General features: G+C 50.4%; 1 protein-coding gene across 1 annotated transcript; it reads left to right on the top strand.

Annotated features, from left to right (window-relative positions):
* The first annotated feature begins 1627 nt into the window (after nucleotides 1-1627).
* Clrn3 (clarin 3) lies at nucleotides 1628-17849 on the top strand. Its single transcript, XM_004669637.2, has 3 exons — nucleotides 1628-2025; nucleotides 12174-12353; nucleotides 17263-17849. Exons 1-3 carry the CDS (start codon nucleotides 1797-1799, stop codon nucleotides 17532-17534), a joined length of 681 nt encoding a protein of 226 aa, XP_004669694.1. The 5' UTR covers nucleotides 1628-1796; the 3' UTR covers nucleotides 17535-17849.
* The last annotated feature ends 1041 nt before the right edge of the window (nucleotides 17850-18890 follow it).

The following is an 18890-nucleotide window of genomic DNA, read 5'->3' on the forward strand; positions in this document are numbered from 1 at the left end:
CTTATTGGATGGAAGTAGCATTTTGCTTGTCAAGATCAGTTGCAGCTTTTGTTAGGAGGTGTCTGTAGAAACCCTTCCTTCGGGACTAGAAAGCCTAAAGCGCAGTCTTTCTGAAGTCTGGCCTGGAATCCTGAGGCATTCCCAAAGGTCTTTCCACACCGACGACTGGAGAGCCAAGCACTCCTGGCAGCGACCGCAGCTTCTGTGCGTGCTTTCTGGCTTGCCTCACCAAGTGTCTTCCTGTCAGTGCTCAGCACAGGGACACGGGGGCCCAGGATGACTTCCGGAGCCTGCATCCTGCCTTGCTGTTGTGCCTCACACTTTCACACCTGGACCTCAGTCCTTTGGCCAGAAAGAAAGGGGCTGGTGTTCATGCTTCACTGGGACGACAGCTTGGGAAGCTGCCCAGGAAGAGAAAAGACTTCACACACTCCTTCCCACTTTTTGCCTGTGTGTTGTGACAGGACAGTTTGAAAGCTGTTAATCTGCCCTGGCTGTGATTGGATGTCTCACTTGGACTTTAAATACCTATTTTGGTGTCTTGTGATTGATTATGTATAGAGATCTCTTCCTCAGGAAGTGCTCGAGTCATCTTTGGCCTATTGTCAACATTAATCAGCACATCCCACAAGTAAGACAGCTACCCAAGATATGTGATCTGCATATACAGTATTATTTTATAATCAAAGAATATTGTCAGGCATGGTGGTACACACCTTTAATCCCAGCACTTGGGAGGCAGAGGTAGCAGGATCTCTGTGAGTTCGAGGCCATCCTTAGACTACATAGTGAATTCCAGGTCAGCCTGGTCCATGAGACCCTACCTTGTAAAACAAAACAACAACAACTACAAAGAATATAATAGAATTTTCTTTTCTTTCTTCCTTTTTTGGTTTTTCGAGGTAGGGTCTTGCTCTAGTCCAGGCTGGCCTCAAATTTAAGGGGATCCTCCTACCTCTGCCTCCTGAGTGCTGGAATTAAATGAATGCACCACCATGTCTGAGAATATAATAGAAAGAGAAGTGTAAAGTATGCTGTGAGCCTGTTTATCATCTCAAGGAATCTGTGGGTGCATTTCTCTGAGGCTCTGATGTCCACTGGTTGACAATGAGGTGCTCAGCACAGAGGGCGTGAGCTACGAAGACCTAAGCAAGAGTGCTTAGAACCTCTTATACACCGATACAGATGAACTTTCTCAACTTCCATTTGAATAATATGGAAATCATATCCAAGTTGGAAGAGGGAAATTGAAGAACACATCTCCCCAGTAAAGTCTGGAGATAAGGAGGTATAAGGTAGAGGGGCAGGAACTTCTCTTTTCACTCCAGGGAACCTTGGCAAAGCTCTGGGGTCTCCTCTGGGAACATGGCAAGGGACAAACTCTTCAGCTCTGAGACAAGTCTTTGAGGAGTCTAGTTTGGTGCTACCCTTCCACTCTCTCATCATCCGGGAGCTCTCATCCTGTCCTGACATGGCAGGTTACCCAGACTTCCACAGCATGGCATAGGTTATACATTAATTGCGTGACAAGGAAGGCCTGGGAATGCCAGGCCTATCCTGCCCGTCCTCCCTGCTGGTTGGCTGCAGCCGTGGCAACCTCTCACTCCAGAGCAAAGGTCAGCCTCGGCAGGTCTTGATGACTGTTCCCAGTCCAACGTTCAGCAGCACAGCCCTTCCCGTGAGGAGTCAGGCCCAGGAGACCCCTCCCCAAAGCCTGGACTTCAAATGAGACAGTCTGAGAATATTATAAGAAAATCTTCGTTGCTGTACTCCGGGGAACAGGTTTTCCTGAGAAAATGCCGACCACACAGAAAACACTGATGTTCCTGGCCGGCTTTGTCACCAGCCTTGGGTCTGTCATTACCATTTGCTCGATTCTTGGGACACAGGCGTGGGTGACCAGCACAATTGCCTTCACAGACTCTCTTTCAAATGGGAGCATTGTCATCACCTATGGCCTTTTTCGTGGGACAAGCACTCAAGAGCTGCAGGAAGGACTTAAAGAACTGGACAGGAACTTCGAAGGTAATCGATAAACGCAGTTGAATGGGTTGAGTGACGGAGAACAAGATCCATGGTATTCTATTCTATAATTGGGCCAAATGGCCACTTAAAAACACTTTTCTTGTCATTTTGAAAAGCTGCTGTATCATCATGCCAGTTTCCTTGGCTCTGGTTATCTGTTGTCATCAGTCATTCTAGCAGTGGCTGGGTTTGAGTGGGACCTATCTAGTTATATGGACAAGTAAATAATTAGGTTAAAGTATGTGGCAGCTGCACGGTGGTTAATAGTTGGTAGGAATAACATTTTTCACTGCATTCATTGGCTGTGAGTTTGACCTGGAATAATAACCTCTGTCCAGAACTTCATAAATAAAATTCTAGACAAGTTTATTATTTATATGCCCCATAAGAATTCTTTTTCCTCTCATTTCTTGCACAATAATGTCTTCCTTTCAATAGGTAGAAAATGAAAATGTATCGAAAGTGACAAGCTGATGTTGCTACTTGACTTTTGAAGTTTGCTATCTACTATTTTTAAAGTTCTTTTCATGAAGAACTTTAATATGTGAAGATACAGTAGTCTGACAGGCGTGGTGGCTCACTCCTTTTATCCCAGCACTTGGGAGGCAGAGGTAGGAGGATCACTGTGAGTTCAAGGCCAGCCTGGAGCTGCATAGTGAATTCCAGGTCAGCATGGGCTAGAGTGAGACCCTAACTTGAAAAAAAAAAAAAAAAAAAGATACATTAGTCGATGGTGGTCCCATCCCTTTGTTTTTTCTGCTGGTCCCCCTTCCTCTCCCCCATCCTCTGAGGACCCTTCTCTTCAAGTCAGGCCTTCCTCTGTTTTGTTGTCTCCTCCATATCAAAATGTGGATGGGCTCAGAACAATACTGGTCTTGTGGGAGTGTTGGCAATCACTGTGGTGTCATGAATGCCCAGTCGTTTCATATCAGGAGGACAGCACCCCAAAGTATCCAATATACCCTGTGGCTCTTACATTCTTTCTACCCCCTCTTTGGCAATGTTTCCTGAGCCTTGGAGGGCATGATAGAAATCTTTACCGTTGACTGACATCCTCTTGTTTTCTACTCTGACGAGTGTTAAGCCTTCTCGGTGTCTGCCACTGTCTCCATAGAGACAGTTCTCTCGCCAGCAGTGAGAGCAGCGCTCACGTTCTTCCACAATGACCTCTGCAATGTCTCCTGAGCCTGGGGGGTGTGGTAGAGGTGACTTCTCTAGTGCTAAGCCCTGGACTGTCTCTTCTTCTTATCATTTTTTGAAATTTTTGTCTATTTTTATTTATTTATTTGAGAGCAACAGAGAGAGAAAGAGGCAGAGAGAGAGAGAGAGAGCACAAACAAACTCCAGATGCGTGTGCCCCCTTGTGCATCTGGCTAACGTGGGTCCTGGGGAATCGAGCCTCAAACCAGGGTCCTTAGGCTCCACAGGCAAGCGCTTAACCACTCCCGCCCTCTTGTCATCTTGATGAGTCTTGTGTTTCCCTGGTATTTGTTGCCATCTGTAAGCAAGAACATTCTCTAACCAACAATGAGAACAGCAGTGATCAAAAAATGTAAACAGACACACTTAGAAGGCTGGTGGATGGACATAACATCTCTGTTTACCCAAGGATAGTGGAAGCCTCCCTCGGATCTAGGACCTTTCAAGCCATAGAGTTTTTCTTTTTTTTTTCTTTTTTTGGCAACAGGGGTGGGTATGGTCTTGCTCTAGCTCAGGCTGACCTTGAATTCACTCAGGGTGGCCTTGAACTCACAGAGATCCTCCTACCTGGGCCTCCGTAGTGCTGGGATTCAAGGTGTGCACAACCACGCCTGGCTTCAAGCCACAGATTTTGACTCAATTGCCAGTATCAGACATGGATTCCCTCCAACTAAGCGGGGCCTCTTATCTGATCAGAGGGCTGTTGATTACCCCCACACCCATGTGCCACCATGGCACCAGTGGGTACGTCTGGCCTGGTGGGTGGATTCTGTAGCTTGCAGGATGACATTTCTCCTGCATGGCAGCGGCCCGACAGGGAGCTGGCTTCCATCTCAGTTCATCTTGATTTCTCAGTGTCCTGTGAGCTCAGCCTGTGGTGTCTTCAGCAATAGTGTCTTATTATCTCATTCTGGTAGTTAACCCGTGGCAACGGCCTGCACTGTTGGTGTGGGGGGCCGCTTATGGTTCTCCAAATCCATAAGGTATGACCAGCTGCTTTCTGCGTGTGCTGGGGGGCGGGGGCTGAGTTATCTCTGGCTCTGGAATTCTGAAATTCACCTACAACAAGCCATGGCTTCAGTGTAAGGCGTTTTCTACACCTGCATGAAATTTCTGACTTTCAAAAACGTTTTGTTGACCGTTTCCATGCAAGTATATGATATATTTTTTTATCATAATCCTTTCCCATTACCTTCTCTTTTCCCTTTTTCCTGGTCCCTTCCACTGAAACCTTTTCTCTCTCCAACTAATCCCTCTTCTACTTTGAGATTTATTTATTTATGTTTGCCACGCTTCCACCCGTGATGGAACATTGACGGGGCCACGATCGTGTGGGTCTGCGCAGATGGCCGCAGTGGCGGAAGTGGCCACTTCCTGTCCGGAAGCCAGCGTTCCGAAGCCCTCCTCGCCATGCTCTGCTCTTGCGCTGTCCCCCAACAGCTGCGGTTTTAATTAAGAGCACATGTGTGACTCCTACAAGACCAGGTGGACTTGGCTCTGCACACTGAGATCTGCAGGCACTGCAGGGGTCATCTGCAGGGACGCGGTCACAGCCTTGATCTTGTAGGTAGCTTTCCTGCCTTTCTTACGTTACACGAGTGAGCGTTGCATTAGCCCCCATGTTGCACTCTAGGATGGGGCTCTAGTTGTGTGTGATTCTGTTAAGGAAATGATTTCCTTAAAGCCGGGGCAGCACGCTGTGTTCCCAACCTTCACATGTGTCTCGTGGACGGCAGTAAGAGCCATGTCTCCCCGGGCGTTGGCTGCAGCCTCCCAGGAGGGCGAGGGCGTCTGTCCCACGGAAAGCAGGGCTAAGATGTCAAAGGCTCACGCCAGCTCTCATGGGAAGAGTGTTTGAAAAGGCAAGAAGGGCTCTTGTTCCTGATTCCCCAGACATATCTACACACCTTGAATTTGAGACAAAGCTCACACACGTTTGGTTTTCATCCACTGTTGGCTTGGGATCAGTTGGTTCTATCTGGAGATCTATGGCTTCAATGGAAATGGAGGCCCTCAAGCCAGCGAGGTCCCAGAGGAGGCCAGGGTGGGTCAGGCCTGGTTCTGAAGTCCTGCCTGAGTGTGGGTGAGCTTGCTGTTGTTGTCTTGGGAGCAGGGGCAGTCCTATGGGAGGTCAGTATCAGTGGGGCACTTCAGGTCACTGTGGAGGGCAACAGGAGGTGGAATGTTAGTATTCCCTCTGCCTGGCTCTCTTCTTTTACTCCATTTTATTTTATTTTATTTTATTTTATTTTATTTTATTTTATTTTATTTTATTTTATTTATGAGAAGGAGAGGATGGGTGTGCTAGGCCCTCTAGCTCCACAGATGAACTCTAAACACATGCACCACCTTGTACATCTGTCTTACATGGGTCCTGGGGAATCGAACCTGGGTCCTTTGGCTTTGCAGGCAAGCACCTTAACCAATGAGCCATCTCTCCTACTTTGACTCTTTGCCGGAGCCACATTCTAACCTCCCTATATCATTGCCCAACCTCCCATTGCTATAGGAGGTGGCCACCGCCTGGTCGAGGAAGGCACTGTATAGTTGTTTTGGTTGACACTTAAGGACCACTCAGGGTCTAGGGGATCTTAATTGCCCAAGACTGCGGTCACCACTGAGCTTGGAGCACGTTCAGACAATGTTCTGAGACAGGAGGGAATCGCCCTACAACAGCCACCTGTGCTGCTGGCTGCCGAGGGTCCCCAGCGTCTTACCTTCTTGGCCAGGGCTGGGGCACGCTAGACATCCTCTGGCAGTGATGCCTGTCACTCGGCTCTGCTTGCTATATGCCTGCATTGGGTCTAACACACTGTGCCAGTTTGGACTGTAGATTTTGAAATGAAAGACCAGAATGAGTGACATGTCCTGGTTGGAAAGCATCAAAATAATCCAGCCAACAAGAAGGGAGGGAGATTACCCAGTCGGCCCAACAAGGGAGCTTTCCGAGGTGAAACAGGACTGACGGGGACTATCTAGATAGACGCTGGCTTCTCCACATCCAGGAGAGAAGTGGCCAGTCCTCTCTGTCCAGCTACTAAAGCTCTGGATATCTAATTTCAGGTCAAAAGCTTCTCTGGAGCTGGAGAGGTGGCTTAGTGATTAAGGACCTTGTCTGCAAAGCCAAAGGATCCAGGTTCGATTCTTCAGGACCCACATAAGCCAAATGCACAGAGTGGCACATGAGTTTGTTTGCAGCAGTTAAAGGCCCTGACATGCCCTCTCTCCCTCCTCCACCTCGTAAATAAAAATGAAAATTTTTTAAAAAGTATTTTGTTTTTTTAAAAAAGCTTCTCTGATCATCTGTCATGTAGGTGAGGGGCTTGGATTTGGACCCTGGCAGTATCTGCACACAGTCATTGACCATGGAGGGCTCCAAGGAGGTGGGAACCAGCATGGGTGTGAGGAGATATACCCCATCAATGTACCTCAGGATTCTGCCCCTTAGAAGTTTGTGGAGCTGTGTTCCCCACCGCCCCCCACCTCTGACCACGTGGAGACTCTCACACAGTACTGTCTCTGCAGTGAGTTCAGCGTGTTGCCTGTAACTGGTGGAGAGCCTTGCCCTTGCCTTAGGAAGTGACCCTCCATACAGGGCCTGTGTAACCGTCTAGGCTGCCTCTAGTGTCCAACAGCCAGTTCTTCCACCTTCTAAAGCCTCGAAAATCCTCAAAATAGGGTCACCAGCTGGGACTGAGCCTTGGAAAACATGAGCCTGTGGGGGACCATGCCATCTGCTGACTCCATCATAGACGAAGTCTGAGTTATAGCTGACCGCCCAGCCTGGCCTTAGCCAGGCACTGGGCATTGTCTTCAAGGCCCTTTGGAGGCAGGCTGCTTGAAGTCTGCATACTGGAGACAGCTGTGGACACAACCTTGCAAAGGATGATGCCTTTCTGGAGAGGAGCTACCTGACCTTTGCCCTTGTCAGAAATGTGACCTCATTGGGAGATGGAGACGATGGAAGACAGAATAAGTTTCTGGCCAGGCGTGGTGGCACACGCCTTTAATAGCAGCACTCAGGAGGCAAAGGAAGGAGGGCTGATGTGAGTTCAAGGCCAGCCTGAGCTATCACAGTGAGTTCCAGGTCAGCCTTGGCTTAGAGTGAGACCTTACCTCCAAAAAAAAAAAAAAAAAAATTAACAAATAAATGGTAGGTTTTCTGGAAGAATCAGCCACTCTTCTCCCAAGACAGCTCTGACAACTGTGCAAGGGGCTAGGGTGCCATCCTCTGCTTCAGGGCGGACCCTGAGGCCTGCTCTGAGCTCCGCTGGCACCATGGCCCTGACACGTACTAATTAGGAACCGTGTCCAGCCTGCTCCCTGGTGGCCAGCTGTTTTGAAGAGGACATAGCATTCCCACCCATAGAGCCCTGGCGCTCCCTCAGTGTTTGCGGACTTGTAGAAAACCAGACCCCGAGAACGGATGGCACGTGGGAGCTGGTTGGGTGACACCTTCCTGTCATGGGCAGAGTCTGCCGGCTAGACGCCCATCCCTGTGGCTGTCCATTTGGGCTTCTCTGGGGCTGTCAGAATCAGGGTGATTAGTTCCAGTTGGGAGGTGTCTCTGGATGCAGAAGCATGTCCCCTAAAACAAAGAACAAGAACAGTGTGTGTCTGCTAACTTTGCAGGCAGGGAGCAGCTGTCAGATGCTGTAGGGTTATTGTTATTTCACTCTCGCTAACTTTCTCTGGATTTCAGCTCTCATTGTCTGAGTACGGAAGTAGAAGCTAGGGGGAGATATAGCTGTCACACCTAGGTGGCAGAGAATTCAGAATGCTGAAAAATAGTTTTATACTGCAGTGGCTAAATTAAACTGAACTGCCCACTGAGCACTTGGAGGCATGTGAGTCACCAAACCCCTGGTTGGCTCTTGACTAAAGCCTTATGAAACAGTTAAACTTGATTCTTGCTTCCCAGTTAACTTCCTCCAAGTGGAACGTTAACCATTTACAGCTTTCAGTAAGGAGCAGTCCAGGTGCCTGGGACACAGGACCTGTGCCTCACCACGAGCTTCTGCTTTCTCCTTACATACCCGTGTGAGTTCATTGCTTCCAGAACTTTGCCAAGGAGAGAGAGCGCCCTTTCAATCCTCAGTTGCCTCCCAGCTGGTGGTGGAGGTGCAGCCCCAGCCATTTGCCTCACTCTGGATCAAACCCATCAGGCCCCATTCAGCTCTGGTTTTTCGAGGTAGGGTCTCACTCTAGCTCAGGCTGACCTGTAATTCACTATAGAGTCTCAAGGTGGCCTTGAACTCATGGTGATCCTCCTACCTCTGCCTCCTGAGTGCTGGGGTTAAAGGCGTGCACCGTCATGCCCAGCTAGACATATATTTTTGACAATTGTTATTCATACATATAATGTATTTTGATCATATTCTTCCCTCATCATGGTTTCTTGTCCCTCCTCCACCCTGCTGAATCCCCTCCTAACCACAACCAGTCACACCGTCTATTTTTTTGTATTGTTTCATTTTTCGAGGTAGGGTCTCACTGTAGCCCAGGCTGACCTAGAATTCACTATGTCGTCTCAGGGAGGCCTCGAACTCCTGATGATCTTTCTACCTCTGCCTCTGGAATGCTGAGATAAAGGAGTATATCACCACGCCCAGTCACACCATCATTTTTGATATCAGTGTGTTGTGTGTAGGTATCCCAATAAATTTTTAGTCAGGGGCTAGAGAAATGGCTCAGTGATTAAAGGCACTTACTTGCAAAGTCTAATGGCCTGGGTTCAATTCCCTAGTACCCACAAAAAGCCAGATGCACAAAGTGGCACTGTGCCTGGAATCCTGTCTGCACCAGCAGGCGGCTCTGGTGTGTGCCCATCTCCAGCCCTCCTTGCAAATAAAGAATTACAAATCATTTTCATCAGGGTTACTTGCATTGGTCTGGGTGGAGGAGTTCTTTACTGCAACAGACAACCCATCCACCCAGACACCATGAAGAGACTTTCTTGCCCTCCCCCAGCAACGGTTAACTGCTAATACCTCCTGGGGGAGGGGGCCTCCTGTGGGGGATCTGCCCCACTGTCCATGAGGCACTGCTGAGGGCTCAGTCCTGCACAGAAAACGAGTGGCTGTGAGCTATGAGCACGACTCCCATGCCAAGTCCAGAAGACAGTGCTCCTCAGCACTCCTCCCCATATAGGTGGGTTGTTTTAAAAATAGTTTATTTAATGCTGGCCTTGGTGACACACACCTTTAATCCCAGCACTTGGGAGGCAGAGGTAGGAGGATCGCCATGAGTTCAAGGTCACCCTGAGACCACAGAGTGAATTCCAGGTCAGCCTGGGCTAGAGCAAAACCCTCCCTCGAGAAAACAAAACAAAAAAAAATTATTTAATGCTAGCTGTGGCGACAAGCGCCTTTAATCCCAGGACTCTGGAGACAGGGGTAGGAGGATCACCACGAATTCAAAGTCACCCTGAGACTACATAGTGAACCCCAGGGCAGGCTAGGCTAGAGTGAGACCCTTCCTTAAAAAACATATAATATGATGGAGAGTGGAATTTCAAAGGGGAAAGTGGGGGAAGGGAGGGAATTACCATGGGATATTGTTTACAAGCATGGAAGTTGTCAATAAAAAAGAAAAAAAATATATATATATATAATTTACTAATTTACTATTCGCCTCATGAGTGTGTTTTGAATGTCTATCTGGCTTTACACAGGTGGCTGAGGAATTGAACGCTGGGCTGGCAAGCAAGCATCTTTAACTCCCGAGCCATCTCCCCAGACCTAGGGGCTAACCTGTCCTTCAGAGTCCCCGCCTAGTGGCAGAGCAGAGAGCACGTGCTAAGGATTGACCCCCGTACCTGCTGTCGCTGGCAGGTGACTGGGCAGCTCAGTTACCGTAGGGACAGGAGCTTTTGCCTGTGGGCCTGGGCTTTTCCCTGCCCACCAGGGGGGCCAAGTTCTGCGGAACAGTGGAAGTCACGGTTTGTTGCCAGGCTGGCCTTTTCCCTCTGGGAGTGCTCACTCCTACAGGGTCACAGGGGTGCTTGACCTTGCTCAGCGCCTGTCACACCCTGCTCCCCTCTGCCTTCCTTCCTTGGCTTTTCTTTCCAGCCCTTCCGCTTCCACACCACCGTCTCTTTCCAGCCAGGCCTCGCTCGGCAGTACGTGCCACGGCCGCCTGGGCCTTCTCTCCCATCTAGGGAGGTACCTGCCTTAGCCACCCCCTTGTCCCCACAGACGACTCAGGAGGCCCTTTCTCCCAGCCTTTGGGAGGTGGAGGTAGGAGGATCAGAAGTTCAATATTATTCTTGGCGACCTAGCAAGTTCAAAGCCAGCCTGGGCTGCATGTGACCCTGTCTCAAAACGAAACAACAAAACAAAAATGGAGTTTAGAATGAGGCCCTGCCTCAAACAAACAAAACCAAACCAAAATTTGCAAAAAGCGAGGCAGCAGAATTAAGATGTCCCAACCTGAGGAGATAACATGTTCTTGCGTGAGTCCAGAGGTCCTGTGTCCACTGAGGCCACCACACTCAAAGACCCAGCTGTAGTGGGTGTGTGAGGAGGAGGCAACTGCTCCTGGAAGGCGTTCTTGAGAGGACCCCGCCAGCCACGTGGGGGTGGGGCTGTATCTCCTCAAACCCGCAGAAAGCCTACGTGCCCACAGGAAAGGCATGGGCATAGTTTATGTGGTTTCACAGGGCAGAATCGGGAGCCTGGGGTGAAGTCCTGGGCACGCAGAGTGAGGCTCAACCCAATGGGGAGCTTTTCAGTAGTTAAGATGGTGCGGGGGAGGAGATGGGTGCCTTGCAAAGGGAGGGTGTTTGTGGCTAGAACATGGCCCAGCAGACACTTGGCAATCCCTCCCCTCCCGCGGGAGCGCCCACCACACACAGCCCTGGCACAGAATCCAGATCTCCCAGGTTTCTGTTCTTCAAAGGAGTGCTGAGCTAAGGATGTGAGGGGTCTCCCCATCCCTGGGGACTGGAGAGACAGGAAGGGGAAGAAAGGGCCTTGAACTTGTTTTTACTCACCCTGCGGTGGCCCCTGCAGCTCAGGAGTCCCCGTGGGTTTGCTAGAATGTTACTGTGGGCTCTAAAATCTTTTCCCCACATTGTCTCTTTCTTGCGGCTCCGCAGAGCATCTCAAGCGCTAGTTTAACACTGGACCTGACAACGCTGGGAGGTGCTTTATACACGGTGAGAACGCACCAGGCCTGCCTGGTCACTTGCGACTAGCGAGACAGTAGATGGAGCAAACGTCCCAGGAGGACGGCTGCCAGCATCGGCATCGGGAACTGTGAGGGTCAGATGACTCAGTTCTTTCGCATTTAGGAAATATGCAAGAGCTGTTTTGTAAAACGCTGTAAGCTTGGGGGGACGTCGGAAGGCTCACTTGCAGCCTTCCTAGTAGCCTCCAGCTTTGGGTCTTGGGTTCCATCTGGCCCCAGGCAGGTGCTGCCTGGAGCCTGGGATGGCAGCAGCTTGGCCCCAGAGGAAGCCTCTGCCTGTCTCCACGCTGGCTGAGGGCTCCCGCCTCCTGGTCACTTTATCAGGCCTTCCTCCGTTGGCTTTCTTAGGGCTCACAGGGCTTATCGAATCCTTGTGAATGGGTTTGCACTGACCCATGCTCAGGGTTTGGCAGTGAAAGCAATTAGTTCTCAAAGTCAAAGGAAAGCCACCACCGTAGAATTGCCATAAATCCCACTGGCCATAGCTCACCGATGGGAAGTTGCAGGAATGAAGAAAGTCACTCTTTGCTAGGGAACTTTAAAACTGGGATAGCTGTCCAGTCACCTGTGGTGCTGGCATGGTCACCCAGAGTCTGAGGAGCCCAGTCTTGTCGCTGAGGGATGATGTCTGGGTGCATAGATTCTGTATTGAGTCCTCACTTCGTCGGCCCAAGCACCCAAGGGGGCAGGTGCGCAGGAAGCCTGGCTACGGTTGGGATTTGCACGCTGTCGCCTGCACTCATCAAATGCTGCTTTAGTTCTAGGAACGCTGGACAATTCTTCCCAAAAATCTCTGCATTCGGTGACCATTCTGCTCCTGGTCCTCAGCCTGGCCGCCGCGCTGCTCAGCTCTGGGACCACCTTCTACAACAGCGTCAGCAACCCCTACCAGAGCTTCCTGGGCCCCACGGGCGTGTACACATGGACCGGCCTCAGTGGTGAGTCACCTCACGCTCCCAGAGACACGCAGCCCCCCGTGCCCCGCTCTCCACCTCTCTTTACCAAAGAGCACCCCATCACGAGACACCACACTGTGCCCAGCCTGGCACTTTGCATAACTAGCATGTCTGGAAAGGCAATTCTGTTTGAAATGTGCTGGTCAGAGGCAAAGAGGACAGTGACATAAACCAGGCTTTGCCTTCCAAAGTCTGATGTCACAAACACAGGCCTGAACCCTCACTGGGCTCCTTCCGTGTGCTTCACGGGCAGCCAGGCCCCACGTGACAGTATGGTCCCCGTGTGCATGTACACACACATTGCTCTCCCTGTCTTTGTGTGGCAGGAGACAGCGTGGGGTCCAGAGGTGACCCACGTGGATGGCTGTCACAGAAGCGCTGAGAATGTCACTTGGGAATCTCTGGGGCCAACGCCCTCCTTGTGGCTTCCGTGTGGACCGGGGTGCTATGTGTGCTGCTGGGTGACTTTGTTTCACGGGTGGGTGCTGGGGAGGAGGATGGAGTCCCGAGGGCAGTAGATTTCCCGTGCCGAGTCACAGTCTGAAGACCCTCACTGGGATCTGCCAGGGCTCTGCAGCCCCATCTACCCAGAGGAGGGGCAGCAGGGTGTCGCTTTGGCCATCCCATGAGTGTCCTTGGCCTTGGCCTTTTCTGGGCAGCTAGGTGTCCCCAAACCTGCTATCTCTGTCTGTCCTTCTCTCCCATCACAACTTTGTTACTTTTTTTTTTTTTTTTTTGCTTTAAGGCATGGTCTCACTCTAGCCCAGGCTGACCTAGAATTCACTCTGTAGTCTCAGGGTGGCCTTGAACTCACAGTAATCCTCCTACCTCTCCCTCCTGAGTGCTGGGATTAAAGGTGTGGGCCACTACGCCTGGATGGATTCCTCATTATTAAGCCAGGACTTCAGGTGACAAGTGAAATGGACATACGGTCACTTTACATACACCTCAGCTCAGAGGATTCACGGCAGGCTGGTTTAGCCCCATTCACATGTGACTAGCTCCTTCCTTTCTGTGCTTTTGTTTTGTTTGTTTGTTTTTCGATGCAGGGTCTCACTCTAGCCCAGGCTGACCTGGAATTCATTATGTAGACTCAGGGTGGCCTCGAACTCCTGGCGATCCTCCTACCTCTGCCTCCCACATGCTGGGATTAAAGGCGTGCGCCACCACGCCCAGCCAACAGTAGATTTTTATTTTTGTTCATGCGACTCAGAATCCAAGGGGAGCAGCGGCTTCAGAAGTGGCTGCATTTGGTTCTTTCCGCTGTGTCATGAGGAATCTGTTTCCTTCCATCGCGTCTACCTTGGTTTCCACAGTGTTTGCAGGATGCTGTGCTGTCAGTTCAAAGATCTCAAAGGTCAGGTGGCCGTCAGCCATCTGGACTCTCAGAGCATCAGCTTGGAAGGAAAGACCTACTCTTTCCCAGGAGTTCCAAGAAAGCTCTGGGCCCAGTTCTCATGGGAATTGCCCTCACCCCACTCCCATAAGTCTCCAAAGACAAGAGGGGTGAGCTGAGCCTTTGGTCCATCCCAGTTGGCTGAGGACTCCTGTCCATCCTGGAGCTGGGTCATCCAGGATCAGCCACTCCTGAGCCTCTGAGGCTGAGAGAAGGAGGAGTGACTGCCCCAAAGAAGAGAGCTGAGTGGAGGCCACCTGCCCTGAGGGGACCTGCACTGCCTGCCAGCTCACAGCTGGTCCCCCCCAGCCCGGAGTGTCTGCGAGTGTCTGCGTCTCTTCCTCCGCAGTGGAGAACAGACTGACTTCACGTATGTCAGAGACCCCATATGTGGCTGTGAGGAAAGCATGAAAACAGGACCAGGTGGCCTTCATCTCAGCCTTGCCTGTGTCTAGCAACAAAGGACTGGGTGGTGGGGAAAGAATTCCTGCCACATTCCTTCTGTCTCAGGGCAAGTCCTAACACAGATGGAGAGGCTGTGAGGTGGGCAGGGAAACCACCTGAGATGGTTGTACAAGGGACGGATTTGCATTCCGCTCTAGGTCTGGAGGGAGCCTTCTGCGAGCCACAGAAGCTGGGGGAGAAGAGGGGAGCCACTGTGGCCCAATGCTCAGCCAGCCAGACTTTACTCTCATTCTCCTTTGCCCTTGTCGGGGACCCCGATCTCTTTCTCCACCCACCCCAGGGGCTGCAGAACTTAGTGAAAACAGTCTGCAGGAGGCCTTGCGTGCAGCTCACTGGCTGGGGCCCGGGCACAGGAGAGGGACTGCGTGAGGCTAGCTCCCTCCTCCCCCCCGCCGGGCCCTGAGGCCAGTGGGCAGTGTTGAGAACCTCTGTTGACCTGGGCGGGCACACATTCTCCTGGGCTGACAAGTGGTGGACATGGCTGGGCTGAGGCTGCTGGCTGCTTCTGATGCAGAAGAGAAGCAGAAACGCTTCTGAGACTCGTGACCTCTGACCCCAACTAACCTATGTCCCACGTTGGTCAGGCGTGGCTGGGGCTGGCCACAGGGGATAATGAGGTAGAATAAGAGAAGTTGGGATGAGAAGATGGGTCAGTGGTTAAAGGCACTTACTTGAAAAGCTTGGCGGCCCTGGGTTCGATTCCCTGGTACCCATGTGAAGCCAGATGCACAAAGTGGCGCATGCATCTGGAGTTTGTTTTCAGTAGCAAGAGGCCCTGGCATGCCCATGATCTCTGTGTCTCTCTCTCTCCCTTCCTCTCTTCTTCCCTCCCATGTATGTGTGTGCATACAAATGAATAAATAAATAAAATAATTTTTAAAATATTTTATTTATTTATTTATTTGACAGAAAGAGGGAGAGAGAATGGGCGAGCCAGGGCCTCCAGCCACTGCAGATGAGCTCCAAGTTGAGCTACTGAGAGTGCCAGAGAGTGTTTGCTCCAGGTGCCCTGCGCCTCAACTGAGGAACACAGAAACAGCGAGAGTCCTATGGCCCAGCAAGGGCAGACCAGAATGGGAGCCAGTGCCTCCAAACCGTCCAGAGCTCTTCCCCTTCCCAGGGCTCCCTCTAGTCCCCGTAACCTCTGTCCCAGAGATCTGGAGAAACTGCAGACCCGCCGTGTCATCCCAGCTGCTCCAGAGGCTGAGGCAAGAGGATTCCAAGTTCAAGGCCTGCCTGGGCTACAGATTCAACTGGACAAAATGAGACCTTGTGTGAAAAAGCGATGTAGTTCAGTGGTAGAGCACTTGCTGAGCATGTGTAAGCCTCTCGGTTCAATCTCCAGTAGTAGAGAGAGGGAGAAGGGAGAGGAGGAGAAGGAAGAAGGGAAGGAGAAAGGGAAGTAGAAAGGGAAAGAGGAACGCAGGAGGCAGGAGACAGCATGGAGCCCAGTGCCCCGAAAATCTTGTCCTGGAGGAAGCAGGCCAGCATGGGTCTGCGCGCCAGCCCCTCCCAGTGCAAATCAAAGCTCGGGAAGTCCACTTTAGACAAAAGCTCCAACACGGTGTTCATCCTGTCCCTTCATGATTAAGCTTTTACAAGAATCTTCACAAGAGGAAAATGAAGGCTAATTAAGGTCTTGAAGGCGCCAGGAGAGCATCAGAGGCACGGGCCTCTTGTTCATGCAGGTAGTTAAGATGCACCACCATGACTTTGAGGGTGAGGTCTGTCGTCAAGCACTGTTAAAACAGTCTCCTCATGCAAAGCCCCTCCAATTATGTTCCCTTGGAGGACCGTCTGGGGAATTCACGGCCTGTGGGTGGTAGCTGGAACGCACCTGATGCCAGTTTCCACTGTGAGTGTCAGCAGATGAAGGCTCCCAATGTTGGCTCTCCTGAGGGTCACCCACCAGGGTCAGGCCCCAGTGGGCCGGATGGCTCACTGTGTTGGAGGATCACTGTATTGGGAATTCTGTGATCACCATGCTTCATGCCCCCCTCAAAGCTTGTGGTTACAGCATCACTGAAATACAAGCCATATGCTGCAAAGTTTGCTCACTTAAAGCACACAGCTTCTTAGTTTCTAGTATATTCTCATATACATACAACATTGCCACAGTCAATTTTAGACTGTTGTCACCAACTCAACGAGAGACCCCATGTATTTTAGTTATTTCCTGTCTCTCAGACTACCTCCATCCTACAAAACCATGAGTCTACTTTGCTGGTCGGCATGCCTAACCCATGGTCCATGATAACTCATTCTAGTACAATGTCACACAAAATAGACATCTATGTGCTCTCGTGACCCACAAGCCACAGTTTGTTAACCCCAAGATCTAATGCATGTCCCAAGACAAGTCATCCTCATCCTATGTGTCCCCAAGAAGCCACAGAATGTTGGACACCCTGTGACCCGCTGAGTCATGCAGAGTAAAATTTAAGCTTCTGAGCTTGGACCTGCAACAACTCGCTTAGGACCCTGTGAGGTTCACTCTGGCTATCAGTGAGGCTCACCTCTCACAGTCTAAGGTGCTTTGTCCACCACTGTCTTTGTCAAGGCTGCCCGTTCCTCAGCTTTTCCAATTCCTGTCCCCATTTATTCCTCTCCATAGTCGCCCTGTCTGCTCTCTTATCTCCTCATCTATTCACTTATCCTATCAATATGCTTTCTATACGTATGGCCCTAGGACACACAAGCTGTGTGGTAGACCAGTTGCCCAGTGATAATTGCCAATAGGATCTGAGCTTGCTCTTGGCTGGAGACTGTTCTGTACAATCTTTAGTGTTTCATGCATAGAATCTAGTTTGTGTCTCACACATAGGTTTTACATTCTCCCCCATGGTTGAAAGATAACTAATCCCCAGGTAGATATTCAATAGATACTCACAGATTATGTAGCCCATAAAGAAAATAAATGATATTGAAAATGCAAATGAGGGCTGGGGAGAGTGCTCAATGGCTATTGGCATTTGCTTGCTTATAAAAATGCATCACGAGGTCATTTATGAAACATTGCCTTCTTTTCAGCATGCTTCGTTTTCCTGGCCATGGTCCTGTTTGTGGGGAACACGGACTCCAATCATCTCTCAGAAAACCTGTCACAGAAGCTTTATCCTCAAGTCACTAACAAAGGAACGACACACAGTTATGGATACTCATTTTGGCTCATTCTGCTTGTCATTCTTCTAAATATAGTCACGGCAGTCATCATCGTTTTCTACCAGAAGGCTCGATACCAGCAGAAGCAGGAACAGAGAAAGCCAATGGAATATGCTCCTCGGGATGGCATCTTATTCTGAGCTCTCTCCTGGCACTTCTGTGCTGGATCTGCCAGAGCTCCGAGCAGCAGCTGCTCAGCTCCTTTGGACAACCTACATGCTAAAGTGACTGTCGTATATGATAGCTTTTGTATCCCATGGCAATGGGTTCCTCACAGATGAAGCTTGCATGAAGCCCCTTGGAAAGGGCTCTCCCTTAAGGGTAAGAAAAATGAATGGGAATGTGTGCTGCTCTGGGACTGTTCACAGGGAGTGTGATCCAAGGCCTGTGGACTCCTCCTGCATGGCCTCTCCATCCTCAGAAATAAAGGTCTGTGTTCCTCCCCTTTCCGGTGACGAGCTGTACTTACTTTTTGTTTTGCTGGGACAAACTATCCGACGAAAGCAGTTTAGGGAAGTCAAACTTTACCTTGACTCAAAGTTTGAAGGAACAGTCCATCACAGGCTGGCAGACAGGGCAGTAGGTGTGTGAAGCAGCTGGTCACACTGCATCCGCAGTCAGGAGGCAGAGCGAGGTGAACACGGGTGCTCAGCTTACCTTCTCCTTTTTCTTCAGCCCAGGACCCCAGCCTATGGAATGGCGCCACCTACACGGTTGATGTTATCACCGCCATTCACCAAATCTAGAAACTTTCTCACAGACGTGTCCAGAGATTGTTCCCATGGCTATTCTGTCAAGCTGATGGTCAAGGTTAACCATCACTGACAGTCCAGACTAGCCATCATACTAGCACAAGGTGTGTAGCCTCCTCCCCATTTCATTGTCCTCAGGAGGGACCAGGCATTCTCTCTCTACTCTGGGAACAGAGGCCTCTAGGTACAAAGGGATTTATAAGATACCATTCCAGGGCCAGGTATTAGGTACCAGATGAGAGATGTGGGATGAAACGATTCAGTTCTCTGGGCCTTCAGTAGCTGCCATGGCTTGCAGGCCTCACTGAGTGGCACATTGGAACTTGGGCCTTGGAGAGCTCTTTTTTGTGTTTGTTTTTGTTTTTTAAGGTAGGGTCTTACTCTACCCCAGGCTGACCTGGAATTCACTATGTATTCTCAATGTGGCCTCATATTCACTGTGATCCTCCTCCCTCTGATTCCTGAGTGTGGGGATTAAAGGTGTGCACCACCATGCCTGGGCTGGTTCTTCATAAACAAGGTGAAGATGAAATCTAGTCACTGTGCTCAGTTTCCTGAGCAGACATTAGGCAACCAGGAAAATGGAAACGGTACCGATGTCTTTAGGAAGATAGTGTTCTAAGAAATGATATGAGGGCTGGAGAGATGGATTAGCACTTAAGTGCTTGCCTACAAAGCCAAATGACCCAGGTTCGATTCTCCCGTACCCACATAAACCAGATGCACAAGGTGGCACTTGCATCT

This window comes from Jaculus jaculus, chromosome 1, assembly GCF_020740685.1.
Source record: "Jaculus jaculus isolate mJacJac1 chromosome 1, mJacJac1.mat.Y.cur, whole genome shotgun sequence".
NCBI classification, from domain to species: Eukaryota; Metazoa; Chordata; class Mammalia; order Rodentia; family Dipodidae; genus Jaculus; species Jaculus jaculus.